Source organism: Nothobranchius furzeri, chromosome 14, assembly GCF_043380555.1.
Source record: "Nothobranchius furzeri strain GRZ-AD chromosome 14, NfurGRZ-RIMD1, whole genome shotgun sequence".
Taxonomy (NCBI): domain Eukaryota; kingdom Metazoa; phylum Chordata; class Actinopteri; order Cyprinodontiformes; family Nothobranchiidae; genus Nothobranchius; species Nothobranchius furzeri.
In genome coordinates, this window is record NC_091754.1 from 24,501,814 (window position 1) to 24,528,061 (window position 26,248).

The 26,248-nt window shown below is 40.9% G+C and overlaps 1 protein-coding gene across 2 annotated transcripts; it reads right to left on the bottom strand.

The window, feature by feature from the left end:
* Window positions 1-6,150: 6,150 nt before the first annotated feature.
* Window positions 6,151-26,139, bottom strand: nr1i2 (nuclear receptor subfamily 1, group I, member 2). Of its 2 annotated transcripts, XM_015966274.3 has the most exons (10): window positions 25,081-26,139; window positions 24,457-24,490; window positions 24,196-24,356; window positions 11,814-11,944; window positions 11,555-11,724; window positions 11,187-11,470; window positions 8,966-9,111; window positions 7,010-7,126; window positions 6,769-6,874; window positions 6,151-6,699 (listed from the first exon to the last, which is right to left on the bottom strand). In XM_015966274.3, exons 2-10 carry the CDS (start codon window positions 24,463-24,465, stop codon window positions 6,543-6,545), a joined length of 1,281 nt encoding a protein of 426 aa, XP_015821760.1. In that variant the 5' UTR covers window positions 24,466-24,490; window positions 25,081-26,139; the 3' UTR covers window positions 6,151-6,542. The 2 variants fall into 2 exon arrangements, with proteins under 2 accessions (XP_015821760.1, XP_070400103.1); XM_070544002.1 differs by lacking the exon at window positions 24,457-24,490.
* Between the last annotated feature and the right edge of the window lie 109 nt (window positions 26,140-26,248).

Sequence of the window (26,248 nt, forward strand, 5' to 3'; positions counted from 1 at the left end):
CCCCCCCCCCCCCCCCTCTTCAAATCTAACAAAATTGGTGTCAAACATTTGTGCTGGTTTGTGCTGCAATATAATAATAATAATACATCAATAATATGAAAAAAATGTAATAACTATAACTGTGATGCTGGAACGAAGAAGATAAACTATATACATATTTACAAGAAAGTTTTCTTCTAGTTACACAGCAATGTAACATCTGTATATTATACAGCTAATGCTTCAATTTTTTCAATCTTAACCAAAATATAAAGTAATGTGTTTGTACCCTGGAGTCCGTGGTGAAGTGATGACTCTCAAAGTGTTCACTGCACAAGCGGGAGTGTGAATTGGGAGTCTCTCTTCTTTGGTTGCTTACCCAAAGGTCAAGCCTCTCTGGATCACCTTGAGAAAAACTTCATACAATGAACTTCTTAAGCATATGGGTTTAAAATACTTAATAGCTTATCATGGACTGTAGTAAAAGGTCTAAAATTAGGATAAAGAGTAATACAAAATGCATACTTTATAAAAAACAATATAAAACGAACCACTTGAGTCTATCGCCTTATTGAATAGGATATGAACCTTTTAATAAATCAGTTTTATTAACTAATTTCCATTTTATTAAACTGCACTAGTTCCCATGAGAGCAGGGCACCCGGTCGCGGCTCTTTGTGGATAAATTAGTTATTTAGTCGCTCCCCACCACCACTATTTTACAAGTATGCAAAAAATTAAAAAACGAGCGAGTTTATCTGATGGCAAACAGACTTCTGGAGACTAACATCAAGCACTATCAACCAACTCACCGAGCTGCAGTATTTCTGTGGTCAGGTCTGTCTCCGAGTCCGCTCCACAAGCGGTCAGCCCACACAGCAGCCAGGCGCTGAAGCGGTCAGAGATGCGCCGGGCTGACCGCTGGGGAGAACCGGGTGGAAGAATGGAATACAGAAATGTCCCTCCGAGAGCTCCATCATATTTCAACCCATTTTTATGTTAAATGCACTGGGTTTTACCATGGTTTTACCCAACGACATATTCCCGATTAATTATTTTACCGTATATTACATCTACATTTCATGGTTAAACAGTTCATGTTAAAGTGGTAGTTAGTTAGCTACTTTGATAAGCTCAGCTAGTGCAAAAGCGGCAGTGACCTAAAATACATAAATATAATTACTTACCAGAAAAAATGAAGTGGAGACTCCTTGGACTGCAATTAATACCACAGCAAGTCATTTTGTCCGACAATTGCGCAAATAATATCCAAAAAAGAATACACAAACGCTACAACTAGTGGCCTAATTTCAGAGACTAAAAATCGCGGAACAGTTTTCAGGCGAGACCGAGGCTCTACTGAGGCCTTTCCACTGAGCTATCTCTGTGGTCACGTAGGTCTGAGGCGGCGGTCATGTGGGTCTGATGCTCATTAATTATACAGAATTTTAGGCATTTAATACACTTAAACAGTAGAGTGAGAAAAAAAAATTCACCCCCCTCAGAGTTGTCATGAGTGTAAACTAGATCATTTAAACCAAAAACATGTTTTGGTACCAGGCTGTAAACATCTTTATTTCTGCTGTGAAATTGGTATTTTTAACATGGGAGTCAATGAGCATTTGCTCGCCTCTGAAACCAGCCCCCAGCGGATGAGGGTGGAACTGCAATTTATTTCACTTCCGCGTCTGCCTCAAATTTTGACCCGCATTGTGGGGGCTTGGTTTAGATTAAGCTAATATTTTTGATAACTCTGAAAGCTCAACTGGATCAAAACGGTTCAAACACAGATGAGGTTCTACATCGCCTCTGAAACCAGCCCCCAGCGGATGAGGGTGGAACTGCAATTTATTTCACTTCCGCGTTTGCCTCAAATTTTGACCCGCATTGTGGGGGCTTGGTTTAGATGAAGCTAATATTTTTGATAACTCTGAAAGCTCAAATGGATCAAAACAGTTCAAACACAGATGAGGTTCTACAGTTACCTCTGATGCTGCCTCACTTACTGAGGAAGAAGAAACCGCATTAGGGAGGATGCTAAAGATTTTGTTTCTAATAGAATTAATTTTACTTGTAAAAAATCCCATAAAGTCGTTGCTGCTGAGTACTAAGGGAATAGATGGTTCAGAGCTATGATTCTGTGTAAGTTTGGCAACTGTACTGAAAAGAAATTTAGGATTACCGTAAATCCTCTAATACAGGCCCGGGCCTCTATTTGACTCAAGCTCATCAAGCTCCAGGCCTTTATTGGAAGGAGGGCCAGTATTAGAGGCAGGCCTCTATTTCCATTTGAGCAAAATGAACTAATGTTCATTGGAGTTTTTGACAATTAAAATTGCGCCCACATTTTCAAAGTTAAACACATTTCTTTTAACAACGGTAGTTTCTGCTTCAGCCATCTCCCCCCTCCCCCTGCTTTAGCCCTCTCCCCCCTCCCCCTGCTTTAGCCCTCTCCCCCCTCCCCCTGCGCAGCGGCCGCAAACTCACTGATGCGCCTGCAGCCTCTCGGAGTTCCTGCTGCTCTAAACATTAAAATAATTATTTCATTTTCTGTTCCTCACTTCTGATGACCTTCAATGGTGTCTGTTTGTTGCAACAGCAGGTACAAAAACTAACTTGTTTTTATTTTGACTATTTTTCTGTCCTGCCTGTTTATTATCTTCCTGCATCTCCTCTCAATCCTAAAGAAAAACTGCTACCTGGGTTCATATATATTCACCTCATGAGTTACCTTTGAACTGCAGTTCTAAAAGATCTACCGACCGCAAAAACAGCGGAGTGCTCGCTGTTTGTCGGCCGTATCAGTGATCAGTGCGTCGGAGGACAAGGTGATGCGCGCAGCGCCCCGCTCCACAGCATGCAGCAAACGCATCAGGCGCAAATAAAAGACAGAAAACATTAAAGGAAATGAACTGACATGAACGATCGCGTGTTAAATTAGTTTTTGAGGTGGCGACACCTGATTGTTACTGTGGCCGTGCTCAGGAGGCAGATCTACCGACCGCGAAAACAGCGGAGCGCTCCCTGCTTGCCGGCCGCATCAGGGACAAGTTGATGCGCCCCGCTCCACAGCAGCGATACACATCAGGCGCAAATAAAAGACAGAAAACATTAAAGGAAATGAACCGACATGAACGATCGCGTGTCAGTGCCTACGGTCTGGCACAGCGCGTTGCCCCCCCCCCACCCCCACCCCCTGAGCGCAGGAGCTTGTCACCTGCTGACAGCAGACTGCTGTCTTTTCCGAGGGCTGCATCTTGCCGGTCATTATCACGTGACAGCGACTAGTCGACGACAGGCATAAAAAGTCACTATAGTGAAGTTGACTAGTTCATACACCCCCTACTGCTGCTCTCCAGAGTGTTCTGCAGCATAATCAGCACGTTCTCTTTGAACTTGATAGTGTAATGACCTGGCTGGGGTTGTAAGCCAGGTGCATTCTGGGTATTGTGTCATATGTGTTTCCTATCATTCTGCTAGTTCCTATGTGCTGATTTGCGTGTTGTGTGAGTGTTATGTAAGCCACAGGGAAGGTGATGTGTGTTCTGTGGAGCGGGTTGAATTAGCATGGTTAACTGACACCGTGACTCTGTGTGGTAGGAGCGTGATAGAGGATCGTGTCTGTAGCGTTACAAAGCGTTGAAGAAAAAGCTTAATAAAGGTCTGCGTGAACGTCTACTGCCTCCTGCTGGTTGATTTGGGGACTATAACCCTGCCACCGGGACGCTCATACTTGCTTGTTACTACATTCCACCCGGCCACAATAAGAGACCGGCCATTATTTACCTAAACTAACTCTGACACCGGCCACAATTGGAGACCCGGCCTTTAATTGAATACCGGCCTGTATTAGAGGATTTACGGTATTCTTATTCTCCTCAATTAATGCTGAGAAATAAGCAGTTCTAGTTTGTCAAAGCTTATTTTTATAAAGACTATTTTTTCATGATAAGTAGGACTCCTGGTGCATAGAGCGCCATGTTCTCTCCAATTTTCTAGAGTTTTGCTTTAAAGCTTGTAAATGAGAATTAAACCAGTAAGCCAACTTCCTGTCCCTAATTACCTTCTTTTTTAAAGGGGCAACATCATCTAATGCCACACATAAAGAGGAAGTAACATGATGAACTAAGGCATCAATTTGTGAGGGGCTAGAACTGAAAATATTGCCCTCTGCTATGTTCCTCTGAGATGCTGAGGACAGTAAAGATGGAACAGTTGATTTAAAAGATGCAACAGCGTTGTCAGATAGAGACCGACTATAGTGAAATTTAGTTTCATGTCTCGAGAACTCAGTTATAAAAAACTCAAAGGTTATCAGAAAGTGGTCCGAGAGGACTGGATTATGTGGAAAGATCGTTATTTCCTCACACTCTATGCCTTAAGTCAGCACAAGGTCTAATGTATGATGGCAGGAGTGGGTGGAGCTATGTATTCTTTGGGTAAAACCAATTGAGTCTAAGATATTACTAAAGGCTACATTGAGGCTATCATTTTCAATGTCCACACTAATGTTAAAATCCCCCACTACAATGACCTTATCAGTATTTAGCACCAAATCAGATAAAAAATCAGAGATCTGATCCAAAAACTCAGAGTAAGGGCCTGGTGGACGATGTAAAAATACAAACAAGAGTGGTTTTACAGTTTTGCAATCTGGATTAGGAAAACTAAAAGTGGAGATGATTGCTCCTTCCAGACTGGTGCACCCTGAATTTGGAATGATCTTCCTTTTTCCTTACGTAGCATTGACAGTCTGGACACTTAAAAAATAAAAAATAAAAAACAGCTACAGACCTTTTATTTAAAGCTGATTTCACATAAATCTTTATTTTTCTTATCACTTTGCTTTATTTGGTTTTGATCTGTGTGAAGCACTTTGTGATTCTATGTCTGTGAGATGTGCTATATAAATAAAATATACTTACTTACTAGTGGACCATTTGCAACAGAGACATATCTGAATGACTACAGCATTTTTGCTTTAAAGGATCCATGTTATGCTATTTTAAAACTTTGAGAGCAAAGGTAGGCTCAGTATATGATAACTGTTGTTGGCACTATCCAGATGTCTTTTATCTTAAGTATGACTTATTTTCATCAGCCTGAATGTATAAGCATTAATAAAATGGTTTTTCAGTGACACTCCGCCCACGCCCGCTCCAACAATATATGTCTACAACAGCGTCTTAGGCGAGTCGGTTGCTGTGTTGGCTAAGGCGGTTAAGGTGTCTATGTGGGAACTTTAACCACTGGACTACCAAGTCTAATGATGAGGTTAGTCCCCATTAAGGCATTACAGGATTTTCAAAGTAAAACTCAAAATTTGCAACTGAAGACATGCATGAACGTAGCTAAAAACATTTTTTTTTTCCGGAGGAAATAATATCACATGGTAAAAAGTTCCTCATAAAATGCCCCCTTCAACATTACACAACAAAGAACTAGGGGCCTCATTTATCAAGCTTGCTTACACACAAAACGGGGTCGGAAAACTGCGTAAGCAACTTTCCGCGCAAACTTTGGGATTTATGAAAGAAAACTTAGCGGAAATATGTGCACAACTTTAAAGGGACTTTACGGAGTTTTGAATTTTTATGCTTGCGATTGCCCCCTCAGGCCAAAAGCGTAACGGCATCTTCAATAGGCTCGTGCACGAGGCGCGGATGCTGTACGTGCACACTCCTTAACGAAAATAACAGCTGAGACAGTCCCGTGTGTGTGTGTGGCCCGGAGGAAAGAGGACAGGAGAACACGCAGCTAATTAAATAATTTGGTTCTGTACCTTTCTCTTCAGCACAGCCGACAAAGGTTTAAGATGGGTCAGTCTCCCTGCATGCTCAGATCATTCCCTTTCCTTGCTTGAAAAATTGTTCCAAAATGAAAGTTGAACCCACATCTATTTTATCTGTGAATTCAATGCTGTTCGCCCAGTAAGTGGGCGTGGTGAGGGCGGGATGTGACTAAAATGCAGCTGAGAAACATTCTCGTTAGTCTCCGATTTATGGAGCAGAGACTGCGTGCAGCTGTGCGTACTCCATGTTTGATAGACCGCAAACCTGCTTGGCGTAAGTACATTTTTTTTGCTGAGCTTAAGTACGGTTTTAGTAAGGATTCTACACAATGTTTGATAAATGAGACCCCAGAAGAATAACCAGAAATCTCAATAGCAGCTGTAGTCACATTTGTATTTACAATAAGCTTATTCCTGTTTTGCACAAAAACATTTAAACACAACAAACACATTTCTGAGGTAACAAATCCAAAACGGTAAGAAACACTTGGCCGCCACGCTTCCAAATACTTCCTGAGACAAGACTAACTTGGCAGTCTCACAGCTGTGTGTGCCATAAACATCAAAACTCACAACACTACTGTAAGCAAAGCTACAAATATAACTATCTCACCACTCGCTTCGGTGAGGTTTGTCTTACGTCTTTTATAAAAAGCATTTTTATGTTTTCATTTGGCAACACCAGGATACTTTCATTTAAACGAATGGTCACATTCAGTTTGAGGTCTCTGTAATTAAATATGAAAGAGTGCTTGAGGCAGTAAAACCTGCTTCAGACATCTTTTCCAGGGTTTTTACTGACAACCTCTATGATGAGAGGAGAAATGGTGTCAGGCTGGACGTCCTGGATCTGCAGAATCTGCTTGCTGTACTCTTCAGTCATTGTTCTCAGTTCTGTTAGGCAGGCTATCATTTTGGGGTACAGCAGGCTAAAGCAATGAGAAAAGGTGTTATGAAACCTTTTACACTGAGGACATAGAGAGAGGCATCAAACTCACTGTTTAGTTGGGCCCGTCCTCTTGCACTGGATCCAGGTCTGTAGAGTGAGCGCCAGGTCTTCGCGAACTCTGTCGATCCTACTGTGCTGCTGAACCCCAGGGCGATCTGGATGGTTCGAATCAAAACAAACCTGTTTTAATCTGATGCTGCTAATGCGCACAGTTAGCAGGGTTTACACATTGACAGGATTCATTAATGATTAATCAGTACAGATGGGATGAGCTGAAGATGAGCAGCTACCCGGGGAAAACAGGGACATGGCCTGGATGAGGGCGTACTCCTCCTCCTGCAGGTCCAGTTTGCGAAGCGCTTGGTGAAATTTTAACATGGGCTCCAGCAGAAGGGGCTGGAAACCCGCTGTGAAACACACAAAGCCAGATCAGTGGGAAGGAGATATGTTCTCCTGAAATACAAAGCAATGGATCAGATAAGTTGATTTTAGATTCTATTAGCCACTTTAGCTTAGAGAAACAGATGACCTCTGACCAGATTGATGAGCTAGCATGTTAACATGTTGTTATTGTTGTTGTTAGCCTCAAGGGCAACATGCCCATTATCACTTGTAAGTCGCTTTGGACAAAAGCGTCTGCAAAATACATAAACATAAACATAGTCAATGCAGAGCCAAGAATAAAGTGTATGCTGCCATCTTAAAACAACTCCAGTCTCCAGTACTTTATAAACAGTTATGTATTTGTTACTCCCACATTTTATGGATATTCCTGCTAGTCTTACCCCAGACTGCACCAAAAGTGCCACAATTAGCAGCAGCTGCTATTAGCTTTAGCGATAAACAAATCAACAAATTAATAGCGGTGTAAAGATGAATAAAACAATGTTTTCAAACTGCTTTGAAAAGTTTGAGTCATTTCAAGAAGGCAGCAAAGGACATTAAGCGACATTATCTGACGATGACTAAAGACTGACATAACACCAATCATTTTCTTAAGTTTCACAACAAAGTAAGTCAACAAACTTTAACCCTCTCATTGTCCTAATGGGTGTGACCCCGCGAGGAAAGCTGACTATTGAGCAGGGTTGACGGTTTATCCCTCGAGGTCCATGTGACGGGGTGAGGAGTGAGCACCACCACGTGGACCACCACCACGTGGACCACCACCACGTGGACCACCACCACGTGGACCACCACCACGTGGACCTCAAGGGATAAACCATCAATCCTGCTCAATGGTCAACTTTCCTCGCGGGGTCACCCATAAAGACAATGAGAGGGTTAAAGCACGATGCGGGAGTGACTGAAAAACAACCCGTGTTCCAAATCTAAATGGACATGTTTTCCATTTCGTCCAATCATTTCTGCACCTCTTAATTATCTGATCACTTCCTCCCCGTTTATGAGCTGCTGGCAAATCAGCATGCAAATACTTTGAGGTACCCATTTCTGGTTTTTCAAGAGGAGCCACAAGTTAACTAGATCCAAACTATCCTGGACTTCTTGATAATCCCTCTGGGATTAATAAAATATCTTTGAATTGAATTGAATTAGGCACAGCTGTGTACAGACTTCACTGATGAGTTTCTATATTTGGAAGAAATGAGAAACTGAACCAGGAGATCACCATAAAGTTATACATTCAGCACAAATTTAGCTGCCAGAATGAACAAATATTTTATTTTCACATAAAAATAAAAAGCTCTTGCTTTTTGGGAGTGAAATATCACTTATAAACTTTTATTCAAACATGTAGTAGATCATGATCAGGTTTATCATCAGAATATCCCAATCGTTTTCTAAAAATAGCCTCCATTAGGTCCAGTATGCTTTTTTGAATAACTGATCGATCCTATATGAAATCTATACATGCACCTGGTGCAGTAGATCTTTATTTACACGTTAAACAAGCACAAACATATGGATTTTTAACCCAAATGTCAAAGAAACATTTGTTTGTAGACCAAAGTGAGAACACAATTAATGAATGAGCTCCAGCGTGATGATTGAACAGGCTGCACCGGTTTGGCCACATTCTGGTGTGCTATGGTGCAGCCAGCGCTGTGAGGACAGAACTTGTAGCTCTCCAGATAAATAAAACTTGTATGTAAAACTGACATTGAACATACTTAAGATGTTTACTTAGATCACTTTGAAGATGTAAATCAGCATTCCTCATATAAGACCAAGTATTTGCAGCAGACTATCAATCCAACACCAGACAGTTGAGAAGGCAGACCCACCTCGCACCGCGTCGTGGATGCAGTACGTTATATGGCCGCAGTCCCAGTTACTCGTCGCCAAGTTAAACACCATGTTGAAGCGAATCAGCATTATGTCAAACACGGCTCCCTTCAGAAGAGATATCTGGTCCTCGATAGTCAAAGATCTATAAGAAACATAAAATTATTATTAGTATTATTTGTGCAAAAATCCATCAGAGGCTCATCAGTCAGCTTAAATAATTAACTCATTCACTGCCAATGACGGCTAAAGTCGTCATTTGCATTTTTTTACTGTTTGAGCATCGGAACGAGCCCCCGCGTGGAGAGAACAAACATCTCAGCCCTGAAGCCGATCTTCATCTGCATACGTCACACGTCACATGATCAGGAAGCAGACTATCCATGTGTCAGGAGATCGTTTTGGGCCGTTCCTGTAAAAAAAAGTGAGGCACGAACCGGAAAAGCGTCTGCCGATCACAATTCAACAACGGATTATGAAAGAACGGATAACGCTCGAAACACGCGGCTTCTTCCTGATGTAAGAGGGGAGTCTCCTCTTTGTTTTGGTTGTTTTGGCGTCAACATCATGCTAGCGCACAACGTTCTGTGACTCTTAAAAAAAACAGTAAAAACGGTGAGAAACGCTGGCAGCGAAGGCCGTTCGTGATCAGGAAACGGCTGGCAGTGAATGAGTTAAAGTCCGCTAACTCTGTTATAATATTGTGAAAAGATTCAGGAGAAACATCATTGTAGGGCTGCTCAATTAATCGAATTTTAATCACGATTACGATCTGAGTTTTGAACGATTATAAAAAACAAAACAAGCCGATTATTTGCTCCTCCCACTTGCGCTGCCCTGAGTTGCAAATGAAGCGCTCCTCCTAGGGTGTTGCCAACTTGGCGACTTTGATGCTATTTCTGGCAGCTTTTCAGACCCCCTTCTTGACTTTTTAAATCTTAAAAGTACCTACTACCTAGCGAACACCTCAGAAACATCTCTGGTAACCCTTAGCTACTTTCTGGATAACTGTCGTCAACGTTTCCTGCAGGTTAGCTAAACACTCCGCCTGCGCTCCGGACCGTTCTTCAGGACATTAGGAAAGGGAATGATGTAGTGATGTGTCAGTCGCTAAAGAAACAGCTCTCAGAGCCGGCTCCCTTTTGGATTAACCAGAGTGAGTGACACACACACACCGTACCTGCAGACTCCTGAGCCGCTAAAAACGGCTAAAGCACGCGTGCGGCGTGCTAAACACGTGCAGCTTGCCCCGATTGCTGTGAGACCGGGTTGGGGGTTGCAGCTTTGGTTGGGACAATTATTACATTAACTGATGGACTTGTAAATAAATAGTTTATAAATAAGGTAGAAATAAGTTCCTCACACTGATAACTAATAACTAATCTCTCTGAGGACACGGTGCTAGTGCACTCACCTACAGCACCTTGACACGGCTTCAATAAATGTTATGCAACATTTTGTGAACATCAATTTATTTGCGTTTATTTGTTATAAATGCTGCTGTATAATTCTTGCTGTCAGTATTTGCAAGATATTGGTATTTAGGTCTGTACTGTTAGACTTCAACGAGTTAAACCAAGGTCTATAGCCCTTGGGTCATAGACTATGAGCTATAAGTTTATACTGGGAATCAGGAGTTCTTTTAGTGACCATCTTGTTTCTTATTTGTTTTTGTCCTGATTGTGCCCTGAGCAATTTTATGACTGAATAAAAACAAATAAAATCAACATAAATTGAAAAATCGTCCTAAATAATCGTGATCTCAATTTCAGTCACCATAATCGTGATTATTATTTTTGCCATAATCGAGCAGCCCTACATCATTGTGTAAAATCCACTGAAGGGTGTGTTGACCTTTGAACCTTCACGCTGTGCTGCTTGAGAAACCATCAAGTCACCAAGATCAATAAAGTTACACAAGTCAGTAGCCTAAAAAGCACGTAGCTCATAAATGGGGCGTGTTTCTACTTGCTTTAGGAGAAAAGATAAAAAAAGAACCAGCGATGCTTTTATTAATAAAAACGGCAAAAGTCAGAGTCTGTTATTGGATTAGGATGATTTTACAAGCAGAATTCTGGAAAACTTCAATTAAACTTTGTTAAATTGGTCTTAATCAACAGAAAAAATGTGAAGAATTTAATTCTAAATTTTACAGTGTGTGTGTGTGTGTGTGTGTGTGTACTTTTAAAACTCTCATTGCAAAACATTGAACAGATTTACCTGAAGTCCTGGAGACTTTTGGAAAAACGAATGATATCCTGGATCATGTAGGTCGTGAGGTCAGCAAAATGTGGTAGATTAGTGTAAACGCAGCGGGTTTTGTTGCCTTCCAGGTCTTTGTTTTCAGAGGAACATGAGGAGGAGGAGGAGAGGGACCAGGTGTATGAGGATGATGAGGAGTCAGGGGAGGATTTACCAGATGAAGAACATATTTGAGTCAGGCAGCTGGTCGGTGGATCCGACTGGCTGTGCTCCATCTCTGTCAGGATCTCTCTGTCCATCGGCTGAAAAAACAAACAAAACACAACATCAAGGCTTAAGAAACGCAGAATGATGAACGCTTTTAGAGTATGCAGGTTTTTACACACCCTGAAGCCAGTGAAGTGAGAAAACGTTGAGTCAAAAGTGCTGCGCAAGCTGTAGAGAAGCTCCTGGATGATGTTCTCTTGTTCAGGTGAAAGCTCTGTTGATGCTTTGTGCATCTTTTTCTTCTTTATACAGATCCTTCGCTTCAAAACCTCTTCCTCAGACATGACCACTAAACACACAAATAAAACATTTCACAAATCAGAACAGATGGCTTTAGTTAAAGTTGAGTGAAAGTTTGGATTTCCAGACGTGACTCACTTTCCTTGCGCATGCCGATGGCCAGGCATTTCTGGAAGCGGCAGGCTTGACAGGAGCGGCGGCTGCTTTTTGTTATGATGCATTTATTCAGGAACAAGCAGCGAGGCTGTGAAGTCCTCTTTATGGCACGTCTGAATTTATCAAAAATCCACTTAGTAACAGCTTAGAAACATCAATCTGAAGTTAGAAATCACAGGGATGAAAAAATACATTAAACTCAGGATCAGTCATGAAGTAAAACTCTCAATAATCAAGTAATAAATATAAAAAAATACTCTGATTATTCATGAAACATTTCACTTTCATCCTGTTCTACTGCCGACTGTAAAAAAGATTTCTAAATGTAAGATTCATTAGTTTTATTTTAAACTATTACGTCCTTGAAGCCAGTTTTAAATGATGTACTTTAAAACTATAAAAGTCTTTATTTCTGCGCCTGCTTCCGACGAACTCCAGAACTTCACCTCTACCGCTGATCCAGAACTTTCTTTTTAATCCTTTAACTCATCAGATAAAACAAACATACTTACAACCATTTTTATTTCAGATTTAAATTTACTGTTCTGGGGTCTCATAACATTGCGTAGAATCCTTACTAAAACCGTACTTAAGCTCAGCAAAAAAAAATTTCTTACGCCAAGCAGCTTTGTGATCTATCAAACATGGAGTACGCACAGCTGCACGCAATCTCCACTTCATAAATCGGAGACTAGCGAGAATGTTTCTCAGCTGCATTTTAGTCACATCCCGCCCTCACCACGCCCACGTACTGCCATAAATGGTCAATGCTAAGTGCCTTGTGAATCTCATGCATATACATAAGCCGACTGTTGCAGCGCTCCGCCAATGACGATGGCGACCGTAGATCAAGGCAGATCACGGAAGCTCAATTTCACAGAAGCAGAAATTCAGGTACCTGTGGGTGACGTGGAGAAATGAAGGGAAGTGCTTTTGCAAAACAAATAAGAGAAAATCCACGGAGTGGATGTTGCCGTCAATGTTGTGAATTATTCAGAGAGATCTGTGGCGGATAAAAAAAAATGGTCCAATTGGGATTCAGTCCCCAGACTCCCGGGTGAAAGTCACACACGCTAACCAGTCAGCCAAACAGATCTCCCTTGTACAACTAGCCAGGGTGCATGATCAATCAAGTCACAGTGACAGGACACACACTTTCACAGACACGTGACATTATGTCTCAATCTGTCCTCCTGCTGATATTCTGCATTCCGTGTTCTGCGCTTTAGGCTGTATGTGTGTGTGTGTGTGTGTGTACGCACACGTATGTGTGTGAATGTGCGTGCGCGTGTGTGCATGTGGGGGGTCTTTTTCTGTGTGAAATCGAAGCAGTACAAGTGATAATGCTGCAGGATTTCATAATTCTATCCTTCTCAGCAGCAGCACTGCAGGTGCTCTCCATGTCCAAAATGTGCGTAAGCAACAGCCTTAGTCAACTTAAAGTTGCGCACATTTTCCCTCTAAGTTTTCTTTGATACATCCCAAAGTTTGCGTGGAAAGTTGCTTATGCAGTTTTCCGACCCCGTTTTGTGCATAAGCAAGCTTGATAAATGAGGCCCCAGATCTTCTGAAAAACTTTTAGAAAACTCAGATCTTTCCTGGCTCCATCTGTTTGAACAGCCTCGGTTTGGGGAAACATAGATTAATTAGGATTGAACAAATAAGCGAAAAGCTAGTCTGTATTTTTTAGACTGATGCTATTTTTGAATCACAGCTGTAAATGTCTGTGGCTTCAGCATTTAGCACTTCCTGTGCAGGCAGGGACATGTCTGGTAGGAGTTACATACTATTGTTAGATTCATCATGTATGCAAAACTGAAGGAAATTTAAAGGGAAACTTTGTAACTTTTTCATGTTTTAAAATCATTTTCTTGCGCCAATATGTGCAAAAATGACCCTTTACAGGGTTAATGGATTCCACTCAGACCCCATCATCCCCTGTGACCAGAATATTCCACTTGCAACGTCAGCCTGGCAGGTCGCTCGGTTCAGACTTGGAAAAAATTGAGCTGACATACCTGGCACTACAGTCTGGTTCCATCATGTTTTAAATCATGAGCATAGCAGATTTTTTTATTTAGTGCTGAATCACTCTTGTAGACACTAAGGAAGGCTGGGAGACATTTCAGCTGCTTAAGGTGTTAAAAAGACTAACGCACAGCGAGGAGGTTGGTTTTGGCTGTACTAAACGGACACTAGGGGGTAGGGCTGCAACAAACGATTATTTGGATAATCGATTAATAGGACGGGGTCTCGACACGATTAATCCGATTACATGGGGAAATTTTTAAAAACTGCTAGGGAAACGTTATTTCTCTCCTTCCTTCACTTTATTTAACACAACATTATTAGAAAACAGTTCAATAGCAGAAAAACAACATGCCATCACCTAAATTGTCTTATAAGGTGTATAGACAGAGACCCTAAGCTACATCTATCTGTGACCTAAAATGCTTGGTCCAAGTTAAACAGCTTAAGGGCATTTCTCATCTGTTTTGTTTGATCTCATCTGTTGACATTTATTTTAAATGTAATTAAACATAGGCTGTGAATTAATCAAAATTGATCACTATTTCCAAAAATGACTGAAAAAATACCAAATAAAACAAAAGTAAATGAATGCCATCCTCCTTGCGATGATGCCCTGGGCAACTGCCATAAAGTCACATCAAGAAATGCTGCTGATCATTCCAATGATCCCAAATAGACTCACATTAGGCCACATGAAAGCAACTGAACCCAAAAATATATTAACCAGTATATAACTGCACTCTCACACAACACGCCTGCAGCAACAGTTAGGACTCCTCCCTCCTTTTTAAAAGCGTTTTTGCTTCCGAGGACATTGTGGTTGTAAAACCACATGCTAGTAGTCTGGCCCCGGTGTGATCAACCAGTTTCTGCGGGAATGTGACGGCGGAACCAGGGCCAGATTAACACTTTGTTGAACCCTGGGCAACAATATTCAAGGGCTCCATCATCACGACCCAAGGATCACCATAATGTGGTCACATACAGAATATTTTACTGTAATATGCAGTAAATATACTCAATACTTGAATGCCTGACAACACGTAACCTGCCCAGAGTAACCTTTGACCCACCTCGTGTGGACTGACCAATGAGGAGAGGGTCTTAACTTGAGGCCCTCTCTTCATTGGTCAGTCTGCATGAGACTGACTCTCAACTGACATTCAAAGTCATAGGCAGCGAAGCGTCTCTGTGCAGCGCAAAAGCCCGGGTGGACAGTTTGTTTAATGTAGGGTGACCATATTTCCATTTCTAAAAAAGAGGACAGGGGATCTGTGCCTATGACGTCACTCTATGGCAACGCCACACAAACCATGTTGGGACCCATTTTTTGTAAGAACTAAATTAATATCAGATTCTGCCAATAAAAGGGCTCTAAAACAATTCATATGTAAATATTTTGCATATTTAATGCAAAATCTCATTTTTATGCTTTAGTGCTGCAACAAGGTTTTATTAATAAGAAACTACCTTTTGTTTTACTACAGCATCGGTAAGCTTCCTGTGCACAGATTATTAAGGATGCTTGTTTCAGCTGTGAGATTAGACGATAGGATCAATGAAAAAATAAGTTGTCACACACTCCATGGAAACTTTCAGAGAATCCTCAAATAGTGGCTTTCAAATGGTTTTGTTACTTTTTGCAAGTTTAGAAAAGAAGCAGATGAGACAGCATGTCTGATAATTTAGTTTTTCATCTGATAATATTAGAACATGTCAGTAATGTCTGAGGGGATTTTACTAACACTCCTGGAGAGGGTATGAACTACACAGAGGCTTCTGGGGAGCCCAGTTATGGAGGGGGGGGGCATTGTGCCTTGGCTCCCAAAATGTCTTGAAACGGCCCTGGGTGTGTGACTGAGTTTTGAAGGTGATCTGAATTGTATCAGATGTATAAATATTACATGTGTAGAACTTATTGTTTTTTACTGGTAAAAACGTGTAGTGGAGATAAATCTACCTACATTTTACTTTGTTTTCTTGTTTTTATTTAACTATTTTCCTGTCCTGTCTGTCTCATCTTCCTGCATCTCCTCATAATTCTCCAGAAAATCTGTTGCCTGGATTCTTACCTTTTCACCTCATCAGTTACTTTTGAGCAGATCAAAGAGATCTCCTGACCGCAAAGCGCAGAGCGCGTTTTCGATGCTGCATGAGGTGAAATCACCGCAGCACAGGTGATGAGCTCCGCAGTAGCGCGCTTCAGGCACAAATAAGACAGAAAATAGAGAACATGTGCAGACAAGAACGATCGTGTGCTAATTATAGTTTTTTGGTTGCGCCACTTTGAGAATGGACCGTGCGCTGGAAGCAGCTGCCTGGATCGCTGCGCAACAATGCGGAACCGGTTCGCAGCAGCGCAAGTCTGCAGGCTCTCCCTCGCGCTGATCTGCCGGTACCGGCTCTCTCTCGCGCTGATCTGCGGCTCTCCCTCTCGCTGATCTGCCGGCTGTCCCTCGCGCTGATCTGCGGCTCTCCCTCGCGCTGATCTGACTTGCTCTGGTCTGTGCGCAACGGCGGGCGGGAAGGGGGGGCGCTTTTGGAAGAGTTGTGCGACACAACGAATCGATGACGCAATTCGTTGCCAACGCTTTTAGTAATCGATTTTCATCGAATTTATCGATTCGTTGTTGCAGCCCTACTAGGGGGTGCTAAAAGAAAGCAAAATCTGCCCAATTCCCTTTTAAAGGTTTATAAATAATCTGTGCATGAACCACAATGACACTTTTGAGATTACTAGCAATCCACTTGGTCCTTGCGGTACCATAACTAGCCGTTAGCTTGTCAATACCTGCAGAACTGATCTCCATTGTTCCAAACCAAACCTGTTCAAAGGTTTATGTTTCTGCAGTTAAAACGTCAATGATTGTTCCTAGCCACACCTTTAAATGTGTTTTAATATTTGAAAAATTGAATCTTTTACTACTGTACTACAAGAAAAGAACCCAGGGCAATATCACTTTAAATGTCAAATGAGTCAAACTCAATTTAACCTCAAAACAACTGCATTTATAAAAATGAAATCTAGATTCTTATGAAAACTATCAGGACACTGATTTTTTATAGATTTGACCATGACTGTCTGTGGATAAAGCAGAATGCTGACAGACAGGGTGACTCCCTGCTTGCAAACATTTGAGATAACCATCAATCAAGACCGGCCTAAATCAAAACATATGTTTTCCAATTTAAACAAAACACAATTCAAGAGAAATTTAGATAAAAAAAGAGCACCTGCCCCTTTTGTCTGAAGTGCCCAAAGTGCCCTTTTTTCGGTCTTCCGTCAGATTTTACTGTCTAAAACTGTCATTCTTGGATACAGGTCAGGCATTAGGACCACGTGGAGGCAGCCTCCTCAAGCTGAACCCTTAGACCCGCCCTCAAGCTCATTGATTAGCTCTGCCGTGTCATGCCAACGTGTGATTGGCTGGCCCTGCTGTCACTCTAAATCTGTCACCGTGGAGACGACTGAAACCGGTGTTTTGCTTGTTGGCAGGAGTCTGCGCTCATCTGATTTTTATTCTGCCTGCATCACGTCAGCTGGATGGATTTTAACATCAGAAATGTTGTTTGTATTAACATTTGAGTCCGTGGTTAGTGCATGTTGAGCAGAGTCAGCATGTCAGACAGAAAAGAGGACACGAGAGATTCTCGGCGTGATAACTTCTGAATGGCTGATTGAATCAAAATAATTCCAACGGTTTCTAAAAGCACATAAAACGAGCTTTCCTGCGAGGTATTATATGATGTAATTCATGTTATTCTAAAAATCGCTATTAGAGGGAAAGCAGCTTTTCAGCATCACAGGAAACGGAGTGAACCGCGACGGGAGAGTGGAGAATGAAACAGAGGAGATAACTGATCATCTGCATCAGCAGCTTTTACAAAGTTATGGAAACGTCACAAAGAAAATCCACCTTAATCATGTGTCCCAGAAGTTTCTGGTGACATGAGGGACTGATCATTGTCAAACTTGTTTTTATTTAACACTCAACTATTTACTAAATGTAAGATTCAGCTTCATTACAGCATTATGCATACTTACAATAAATACTTATTTAGCTGAAAATATAATTTTATATCATACAGAATTTTATTAGTTGACTTTTTGTCATGAAATGTTTAGATTTCACCTTTTATTTTTACTTTTTATCTGGCTTATCAATAGGTATAAAGCTGGTAGAAATTTCCATACAGTTGTTGTGTGAGTGTTATTTTATGTTACCTAATATTTATTTTACTCCATGCCATTCTCTGAACCAGAGCATAGACCTGCCTGTGGTCACAGACAGGGCTGCAGTCAGAAATTTAGAAAATAAAAAAAGTCAAAACTGGTAAACGCGAGGCAGGGTTCACACTGTTTTCTGACTGTTTGTTAATGAAGTTCAGAGTTTAACCTGTTCATTTGAAATTGTTTGACCAAGTCCTTTTGAGGTTCCTATTTAGTAATAAATGTAAAAAATTTAAATCTGTATTTTTTTCATTTAAACTGCATTTTTACAGACTTTGATAAACATAGATACTAAATACAAACCAGACACTGAAAGCTGAGGTTGTTCTGAAAAACGAGCAGATACAAACATTTTGCGCTTTTTGGTACTATTTCACAGCCAGAAAAAACAAATAGTTATATTTATGTTCATAAGAGGGTTAAACATGTGATAAATGTTCTGCCACCCATAAAGAGATGGTAAAAGTGATTGTGAGCATAACTGCATATGATTTATGACTTTATTAGATTATTTTTTAATTGTTGACTATTATGTTATTATTCTAACACTAGAAATAATGAGGTAAATTTTATGGATCAGCACCAAGAAGCAAAGTTATGGCCATAGTATGTACAGTACTCTGGAAATAGTATGAAATGACACTGCATGTGTGTGTGTGTGTGTGTGTGTGTGTGTGTGTGTGTGTGTGTGTGTGTGTGTGTGTGTGTGTGTGTGTGTGTGTGTGTGTGTGTGTGTCCTTCTGTAAAGGGCGTTGTTGGTAGCAGAGCTCTCATGTTTAGTGTTAAGTTCAGACTGAGATCAAGGAATTGGATCAGGAATTTCCTACAGACAGGAAAAGATCTCAGCTAACGTAGCTGTAGATCACGCTGGATAACTTCCTGTGGTTGCATTTATTTGACTTATTTTATTTTATTCATATTTTACCACCTCTTACATGAGCTGTCTCTTGTCAATTTCAAATACAAATACAGATAGAAGGACAATTTGGGACCAGCTCAGTGGCCTTGTGGTAGTGTCCTCCCTGGGACTGTGAGATCAGGTTTGATTCTCAGTCAGATCATACCAATGACTTAAAAAATGGGTCCCAATGCCTCCCTGCATGACACTCAGCTTTAAGGGGTTGGATTGGGGGTAAAACCACCAAATAGTTCCCGAGCACACCCATTGCTGCATCTCACCACTCTCCTTCAATGAGATCACCAGTATGTGATGATGACTATGGAACTTTCTCCATTTTTCTTCTTCTTTGTTAATGCATTGCTGTTGTATGGAGTATAATCAGACTTGTTAATGTATGGAATTAAGTCTGGATTATGTCTCATTATGTGAAATCAACTCTAGGCTCTACAAGATATATCCGTGTGTGTGTGAAACCAAGCTAAAAAGGCCTGTTACCTCCTCTTCTCATGTTTGTGTGTGTGTCCTGGCAGTAGCCCCCTGAACTGTGATGTTGTATATTAATGATGTGCCTTCACTCTGCTGATATGGTTAAAAGATTCATGTTGTGGATATAACCTGTCTTGACCTGAACAGATGTTGGGAGTAAGCATGTATAGAGTTCCGGGAGTTGACGTCACTTCTCCCGGCATGCAACAGTTCAAATCGAAACGGCGCCATATTGGCAGGCAGAAGCCCGCAGCTGGACTATTTGTTATTGTTAGAAAACTCAATCAGACAGGAAATATGGTAGATTCCTGTTGTGCCCCAGGATGCAGAACAGATGCGGATGAGATAAGGGAAGAGCCATCTACAGGATTCCCCAAGATCCGGAGCGGCGCAAACGTTGGATCATTGTAATAAAACACACTAGTGACCGGGCTAAAATGGGGATCCCGAGAGTAAAGGATTTCACTTATGCAGCGACCACTTCATATCAGGTACTTAAACAACGTTTCCTCAACTGTGTATGGTATTTCTTTTAAATGCTTTTATTATGATTCTTAGTGGGCTTCCTAAACTTATTTTGGCGTGGCTTTTTCTGTCTCATTACTCATAGCAACAAGTAAACATCATGTTAAACGTTGCCTCATGATTTCTGCCTTCTGCCATTTACGTGTCTTATGATCCCAGCAATTAACCGGCTAAGCTGTATTTAATTTTTAAGCAATGGTTGATCAATTGTCAGATCACACATAAAAAGCACTTTGGATTGCTATTATCTGTCTCACCGAGACAGATCTCAGACAGATCCTGAGACGCTCCTGCCTGACTTATTTATTTTATTCAAGGAAAAAAATCAAACTAGTGATTTCTCTTGGCGTTCGGTTTATACATTCAAACAGCACAGCACTCTATTTAAACTACTTACAAGTAAATCTATGTTATTTGTCCATCCATCCATCCATTTTCATCTGCTTATCCGAAGTCGGGTTACGGGGGCAGTAGCGTCGAGAGGCCCAGACTTCCCTCTCCCCAGCTACTTGGGCAAGCTCCTCCGGGGAAATCCCAAGGGGTTCCCCGGCCAAGTCCGGTAAGAAGTCCGCTCCGACAGCTTCTGGCGTTTTTTTAAAAGAATCCCAGGGGCACGGTAAGGGTCGGAGATGTTTAGTCTATTTAATTTCTGACTATATAAAACTATTTCTTCGGTTTTAAAGTGTGAAGTAAACTCTGACGAAGTAAAATCCAAGCCGATCCCGTTCATGTTCATCCGTGTTTGTTTACCTTTTTTGACTGCCAATATGGCGTCTACTAACTGAGAGTCACGTGGAGTCCGGAGCTCTATGTTATCCATTATCCTCAGTGGAGTTGGTCAAGATACTATAAACATATAAATAAGACATCTTGTCCAGCTAATGTTGGAGATGACCAGTTGAATCTAAGCAGAAGAAGAAAAGGGAGGGGTAACCACACGTCTCCCTCTGCTGACCAGCTGGAGATGACCATTAAGACTGGAAGAAGAAAAGGTGACATCATGACATCCAAGATTTATGGTCTCTTCGGCACGGGCGGATTTAGCAATTTGGGGGCCAAAGGCGAACACAGACATGGGGCCCCTTACACTAAATTTTCGACTATCTTACCTTAAACTGGATTTGCGAAACTCTCCCCTCTTCTGACATGAATTATTTTCATTTTTTATTAGTCCTCCTCTTTTTTTCCTGTTTTTCTCTCCCTTTGAGTGCTTTCATTATTTGCTCTGCTTTCTTCTTCCTGTCAGTGCTCCTGTGTGCTTTAGCCTTAGTTATTTTTTGTTTTTCTATTGTCCATTTTGGTCCATGTTTTCCTCCCTTGAAACATTTTCCATTGTCTTTCCTTTCTGCTTCCATTGATGTTTACATAGAAAAACGACGTCACTTTCAGAAGTGAAAATAAAAGCTTTTATGAAGCACGCTGCTTCTTTCTCTTATTGGAACCACTAGGATAACTCCATGTCATGCTTAATAATGTTTTGACCATCGCTTTGAGTTTGTTACGAATGCTGCCGCCTCTCTTCTTCTTATTATTTGTGGTCTTATGGCACTTGGCAAACAACAATTTGGTGCTTTACCGACACCAACTGGATTGGAGTGTAATGACTACCAATCACTTCCAGTTTGTGCATCGCCGTCTTAATAACCCTCTTATGACCATAATTATAACAGGGCCACCTGGTATTTTTTTTAATCTTATCGCTGTAAAATTGTAATAAATAGTGCAAAGTGTGTAACCCTTCTCCTTTTTTCAGAACAACCTCAGCTTTCAGTGTATGATTTGTATTTAGAATTTATTTCTATTAGCTTAAAAGTGAAAAAAGCAAAAAACGGATTAGAATTTTTAACATTTATTACTGAACAGGAACTTCAAAATTACTGGGCAAACAATTTAAACTTTGAACTGTAATGCATCTATTCTTAAAAAATTTGAACCTTGGTATCTTTTTTTTTAGCAGTTTTTAAGACCATTTATTTTTGTAAACTTTCAGACGTTTTTATTTGATGTGGTAGACCTTGAAGCAGTTTCTCTCCAGCTGCAGGTAGAGTGCTGCACACATCACACTGCCATGCATGGGGTGCTTCTCTTGCACACCGTGCACCGCTATACCAAAAACTTGTTTTAGCAAATATAATTATTTATGGTAAAAAGATAAATAATGCTGGAATGAAGCTGAATCTTACAATTAGCAAATAGTTGAGGGTTGTAAAAAAAAAAAAAAAAAAAAAAAAAAAGACTGAACAAACATTCATACCCTGGTTCACTGGAGATCTGTCCTTCTTTTGTGGTCACTGTCTTCAGATATAAGCCTTCTGGGACACCTAATGGATCGTGCTGATTTTCTTTGAGGCATTTCCATAATTTCACGCTGTTTTTTTATGCTAATTAGCTTCCCCGTTCCATTATCCGCTTTCACCGCGGCGCTCCGCTCCGTTTCAGTCAGGCTGTACAGCAGGATGTCCCCTCGTAGCGATATTTTTCCTAACTGATTGCTTCATGCTATAGATCGTTGGAAAGCTGCTTTTATGTACTTTTAGGAACCGTTGGAATTATTTGAATCTGATCAGCCATTCAAAAGTTATAAAATGGAGCATTTTGGATGACAAACTCAGCAAGTCTCTGAATCTGTGTTGATTCTTTCGCTCAAGACAGGGAAACCCCGGTGACTACCGTAATGTACTGTATATGCACGAAAAGCCCCATTTTTAGTCTTTTCAGCACTTTTGGAATTTTAATGATATCTTGAATGGTTCAGGAATTATGGTAATGAGAAGCATGTCCAATCCTGTCTACGGCCACAGGTTGGTAATAAGAATATTGTAGCATTAACAGAGGGGTGCCGGCAGTCAGGGCTAGGGGCCCCCCAACACAAGGGGGCCCCAGGCGGCCGCCTACCTATGCCTAATGGTAAAACCACCTCTGCTCTTCGGGGCCGTTGGAGAAGTAACAAGAAGAAGAGGAACACGTGACCAGGAAGTCTGAAGCAGCAAACAAGGAAATGACTGTGAGGGAGGGGACAGAGTCAATAAAAGGAAGATATTGGGTCTGTTCAAGAGATGAGCTTGATGGGATGAGTGAGAGTCAGTCAGTCATGGACTGAGCTTTTTGGAGAAAGGCTTTTGAGAGCTTTTAGGAGAGAGGGCCTTTGATGGGAAGAGTGTGTGAGGTACAGAGATGGAAAGAAGGAAGCTTTTGCTTTGAGCTTTTTGTCTGTGATAATCTGACCTAGTGTCATTTTTGGAGAGCTTATTCAGCTCAACTTTGCTATAACTCGGTTTATTGGCAAAGAGTTGTTTCACTTTTTAACCCACTTTGTCGGGGTTTCGTTTGGATTATTATTCTTTTTTCATCTGTGTGAAATAAAACCTAGATCCTCGGATTCGTGGAACGAAAAAAGGATTTACAAGTGGGGTCTCCTCCTGTCGGTAACCGAGCAAAGGTGAGATGCTGGTTGTAAATGCCATCCCTAGGTGTAATTGATATGTGTTTCCTCCATCCTAGGCTACAGGTAAAGTCAGTTGTCTCCTCGGCATAAAAGGAACAGCTGGCAAGAGTCTTAACCTGAAGTGTGCATAAGCTTCATGGACATGGATTGTGAGTAAAGTGAGTCTCCCTTGAGCTGCATTAAGTTGGTTTTGCCAGAATCAGAGACTAGGTTAGCAGCGATTGCTAATCAGCTCCTACAAAGTCAGGCATTTTAAAGAGTGGCTGGTGTCACGCCCACGCAAATAGAAATACAAGTCAACCCTGAAACGTAACATCTGTTGAAGAGTTAGGCTAGTTTGGGAAGATGGCTTGTAACAGTTGCATCACCACCTGGTATCAAAACAGGATTCAGTATTGGAAGATGATCAAAAATCAAACAACTTGGATTCAGGTCAGGGGCAAAAATGTGGTTGTAACATAAGTCAGCTTTAAAAACTAAAACAACTGTTTATGAAATAACGTTACCTTAACTAATGACATATTTTCCTAGTTTACATGATGTTGTTTGAAACCAAGGGTCTCATTATCTGAATTTTGTAACTTGTTGGATGGTGAATCCATTTAAAAAATTTGGTCTATATGTGCCCCTTTTATAACTTTGACCACCTGGCCCTTCAGAGGTCTCTGCATGGCCCTGCTGAAACACGAAACTAAATAGAGGATGGACAAGATGATCAAGATATAATCATGAGAGGAATGTTTACCTGAAGAAACCCTTGCAGCCTTCACAGGTCAGAGCGTTGAAGTGGTAGCCTTTAGCCAGGTCGCCACACACGCCGCAGACTCTGGGCTCTTCGTCCTCTGTCAACACGGTGAGATCTTCACAGTCTGTTTGTATCCCAGAGGTCTTCTCGCTCATCTTCAACTGAACAAGGAATCATCCAGTTCAGTTTTGATCCAATTTAAAATGGTGTGTGTGTATGAGTGTGTAAGTAAAAGGTTTGGTAAGAAGAAACATTAAACACCTCTGACATCAGGCCTTGCACTTTTACAGTAGCCCTGAGGTTGAAAAAACAAATACAAGAAAATACAAAATAAAATTAAATAATGGTTGTTTTCTTGTAATCCACACAAAGATGCTAATTCTGGAGCTTTTAGCTTTTATTCTGATCTTCTCTCTGATGTAAAGGACTGCAGCAGGGAACCACATGATTGCTTTATGTCCAGTTTAAAGCACAGCAGTACAATTATTATCTTCACAAGAGTCCATTTATTCCAGCTAAACGGACTTTTATGTATAATTATCCATGTCTGACTTTAACCTCGCTCTATGACAAATGGAAAGCTGTTTCATGAATCCATGAGTCCACCCCCAAAGCTCTTTCACTGCAAAAATCACGTTTATCTTCAACAGTCGCGTGCTGAGTATTTGCCCTGCAGCCACATGCTGTTTCTGTGTCAATCATCAGACCCGTCACGTGTCTTTTTTGACGAACATGTCACGTTTCTAAATCTCACTTAAAGCACATTTTGTCCTGTTTTGACACAGAGACAAGACTTTATCCACCATGAAAACAAAAACAACTTCCTTCACTTGGTTAAACAACGATTTAATTAAACAGACACTCGAGGTCAATGAACTCTTTCACCTGATGACTCCAGATTTGCAGACAGATGTGCTGAGCTCTGACAGGTTCCCCTCACGGCTGTGAGCTTTGATGAGGGATGAAGATGAAACCAAGAGCCGTCGGTTCTCCGGCAGAACTCACTCGTTCGGGTTTGCTTGTTAAGTTTAACAAGAACTATTCATACCAGCAGCTCTCAGGAAGGCGGGGCTACCGGTGTAAGCCCCGCCCACGCTGATTAGAATCGTTACCTTGGTACCACCGGTGACCTCACTCCTGGTTGGTGTTGGGCTAGAACCAGAGGTGCGTCATCTCCCTAACTTTTGTGTTTTCTTAAAGGACTTCCACTCATATGTTAACACCATGAAGTTAATTGTAAATAAGAAGGCAGAACTCACTTTAATGAGTCTTCAATGTTTATTTCTGGTTGACCCTGTATAACAAAAACAATCAAAAAATGTGCCTTTTGGAAGGTTGTATTATCTTTTATGTGCCCCTTGTCGATTAATGAGCTGATGTCTGTTCGTGTGTATATTTGATGTATGTTTGTTAGTGTGACTATGTATTTCTGACAAAAACAAATAAAGCTTGTTAAAAAAACAGAGGTGTGTCAGGACAGCTCGACTCGTTATGGCATTTAACAAAAAAAAACATTTCCTTTATTGTTAAAAGCTGCGTTGCTCCTTAGAAAATTATGTTTTTAGAGTCAAATTTTAAAAAGATGTACAACAGAAATCTAAAATTGAAAGAAAATATGAAGACACATTGACTTTGCTGATTTTACCCAGTTAAGACATTTAAGAACCCAGAAACACATTTTTTTAATTTAAAACAAACATTTCAGGTATTTCAAACACCATTCATTTTATTTCTCTCTGAATGGCCTCAGTTTAGAGAAACAGCTTTTATATTTTACGTGACAGAGCAAATGAATTTTGATGGTTCTTTTGATATTTCTGCTGTTATGCAAAATTCATGTCAGTGTCTCTTCAAAGCCCAGAAAAACAAAAGACATAATCAAAGTTGTGAATCAAGTTTTACCACCGAGGAAATACGTAAACCTGTTCAAGTAAAAAATAGTTCACTTCAATCTGAAGATACATTAAATTTGCTGTAATGTTTTCAAAAATATACTTAGATTAGAGATTTTTTTCTGTTAGTTTTAGTTTTTATAAAATTCAGATTTAGATTA

Bases quoted from the DNA above. Each gene is read 5' to 3' on its own strand.
- nr1i2 (XM_015966274.3), bottom strand. The intron at 11,945-24,195 runs GTAAACATTCCT...TGATAAATTCAG, and splicing joins GGCTGCAAGGGTTTCTTCAG to ACGTGCCATAAAGAGGACTT. The intron at 11,471-11,554 runs GTGTGTAAAAAC...TTGTTTTTTCAG, and splicing joins CTCACTTCACTGGCTTCAGG to CCGATGGACAGAGAGATCCT.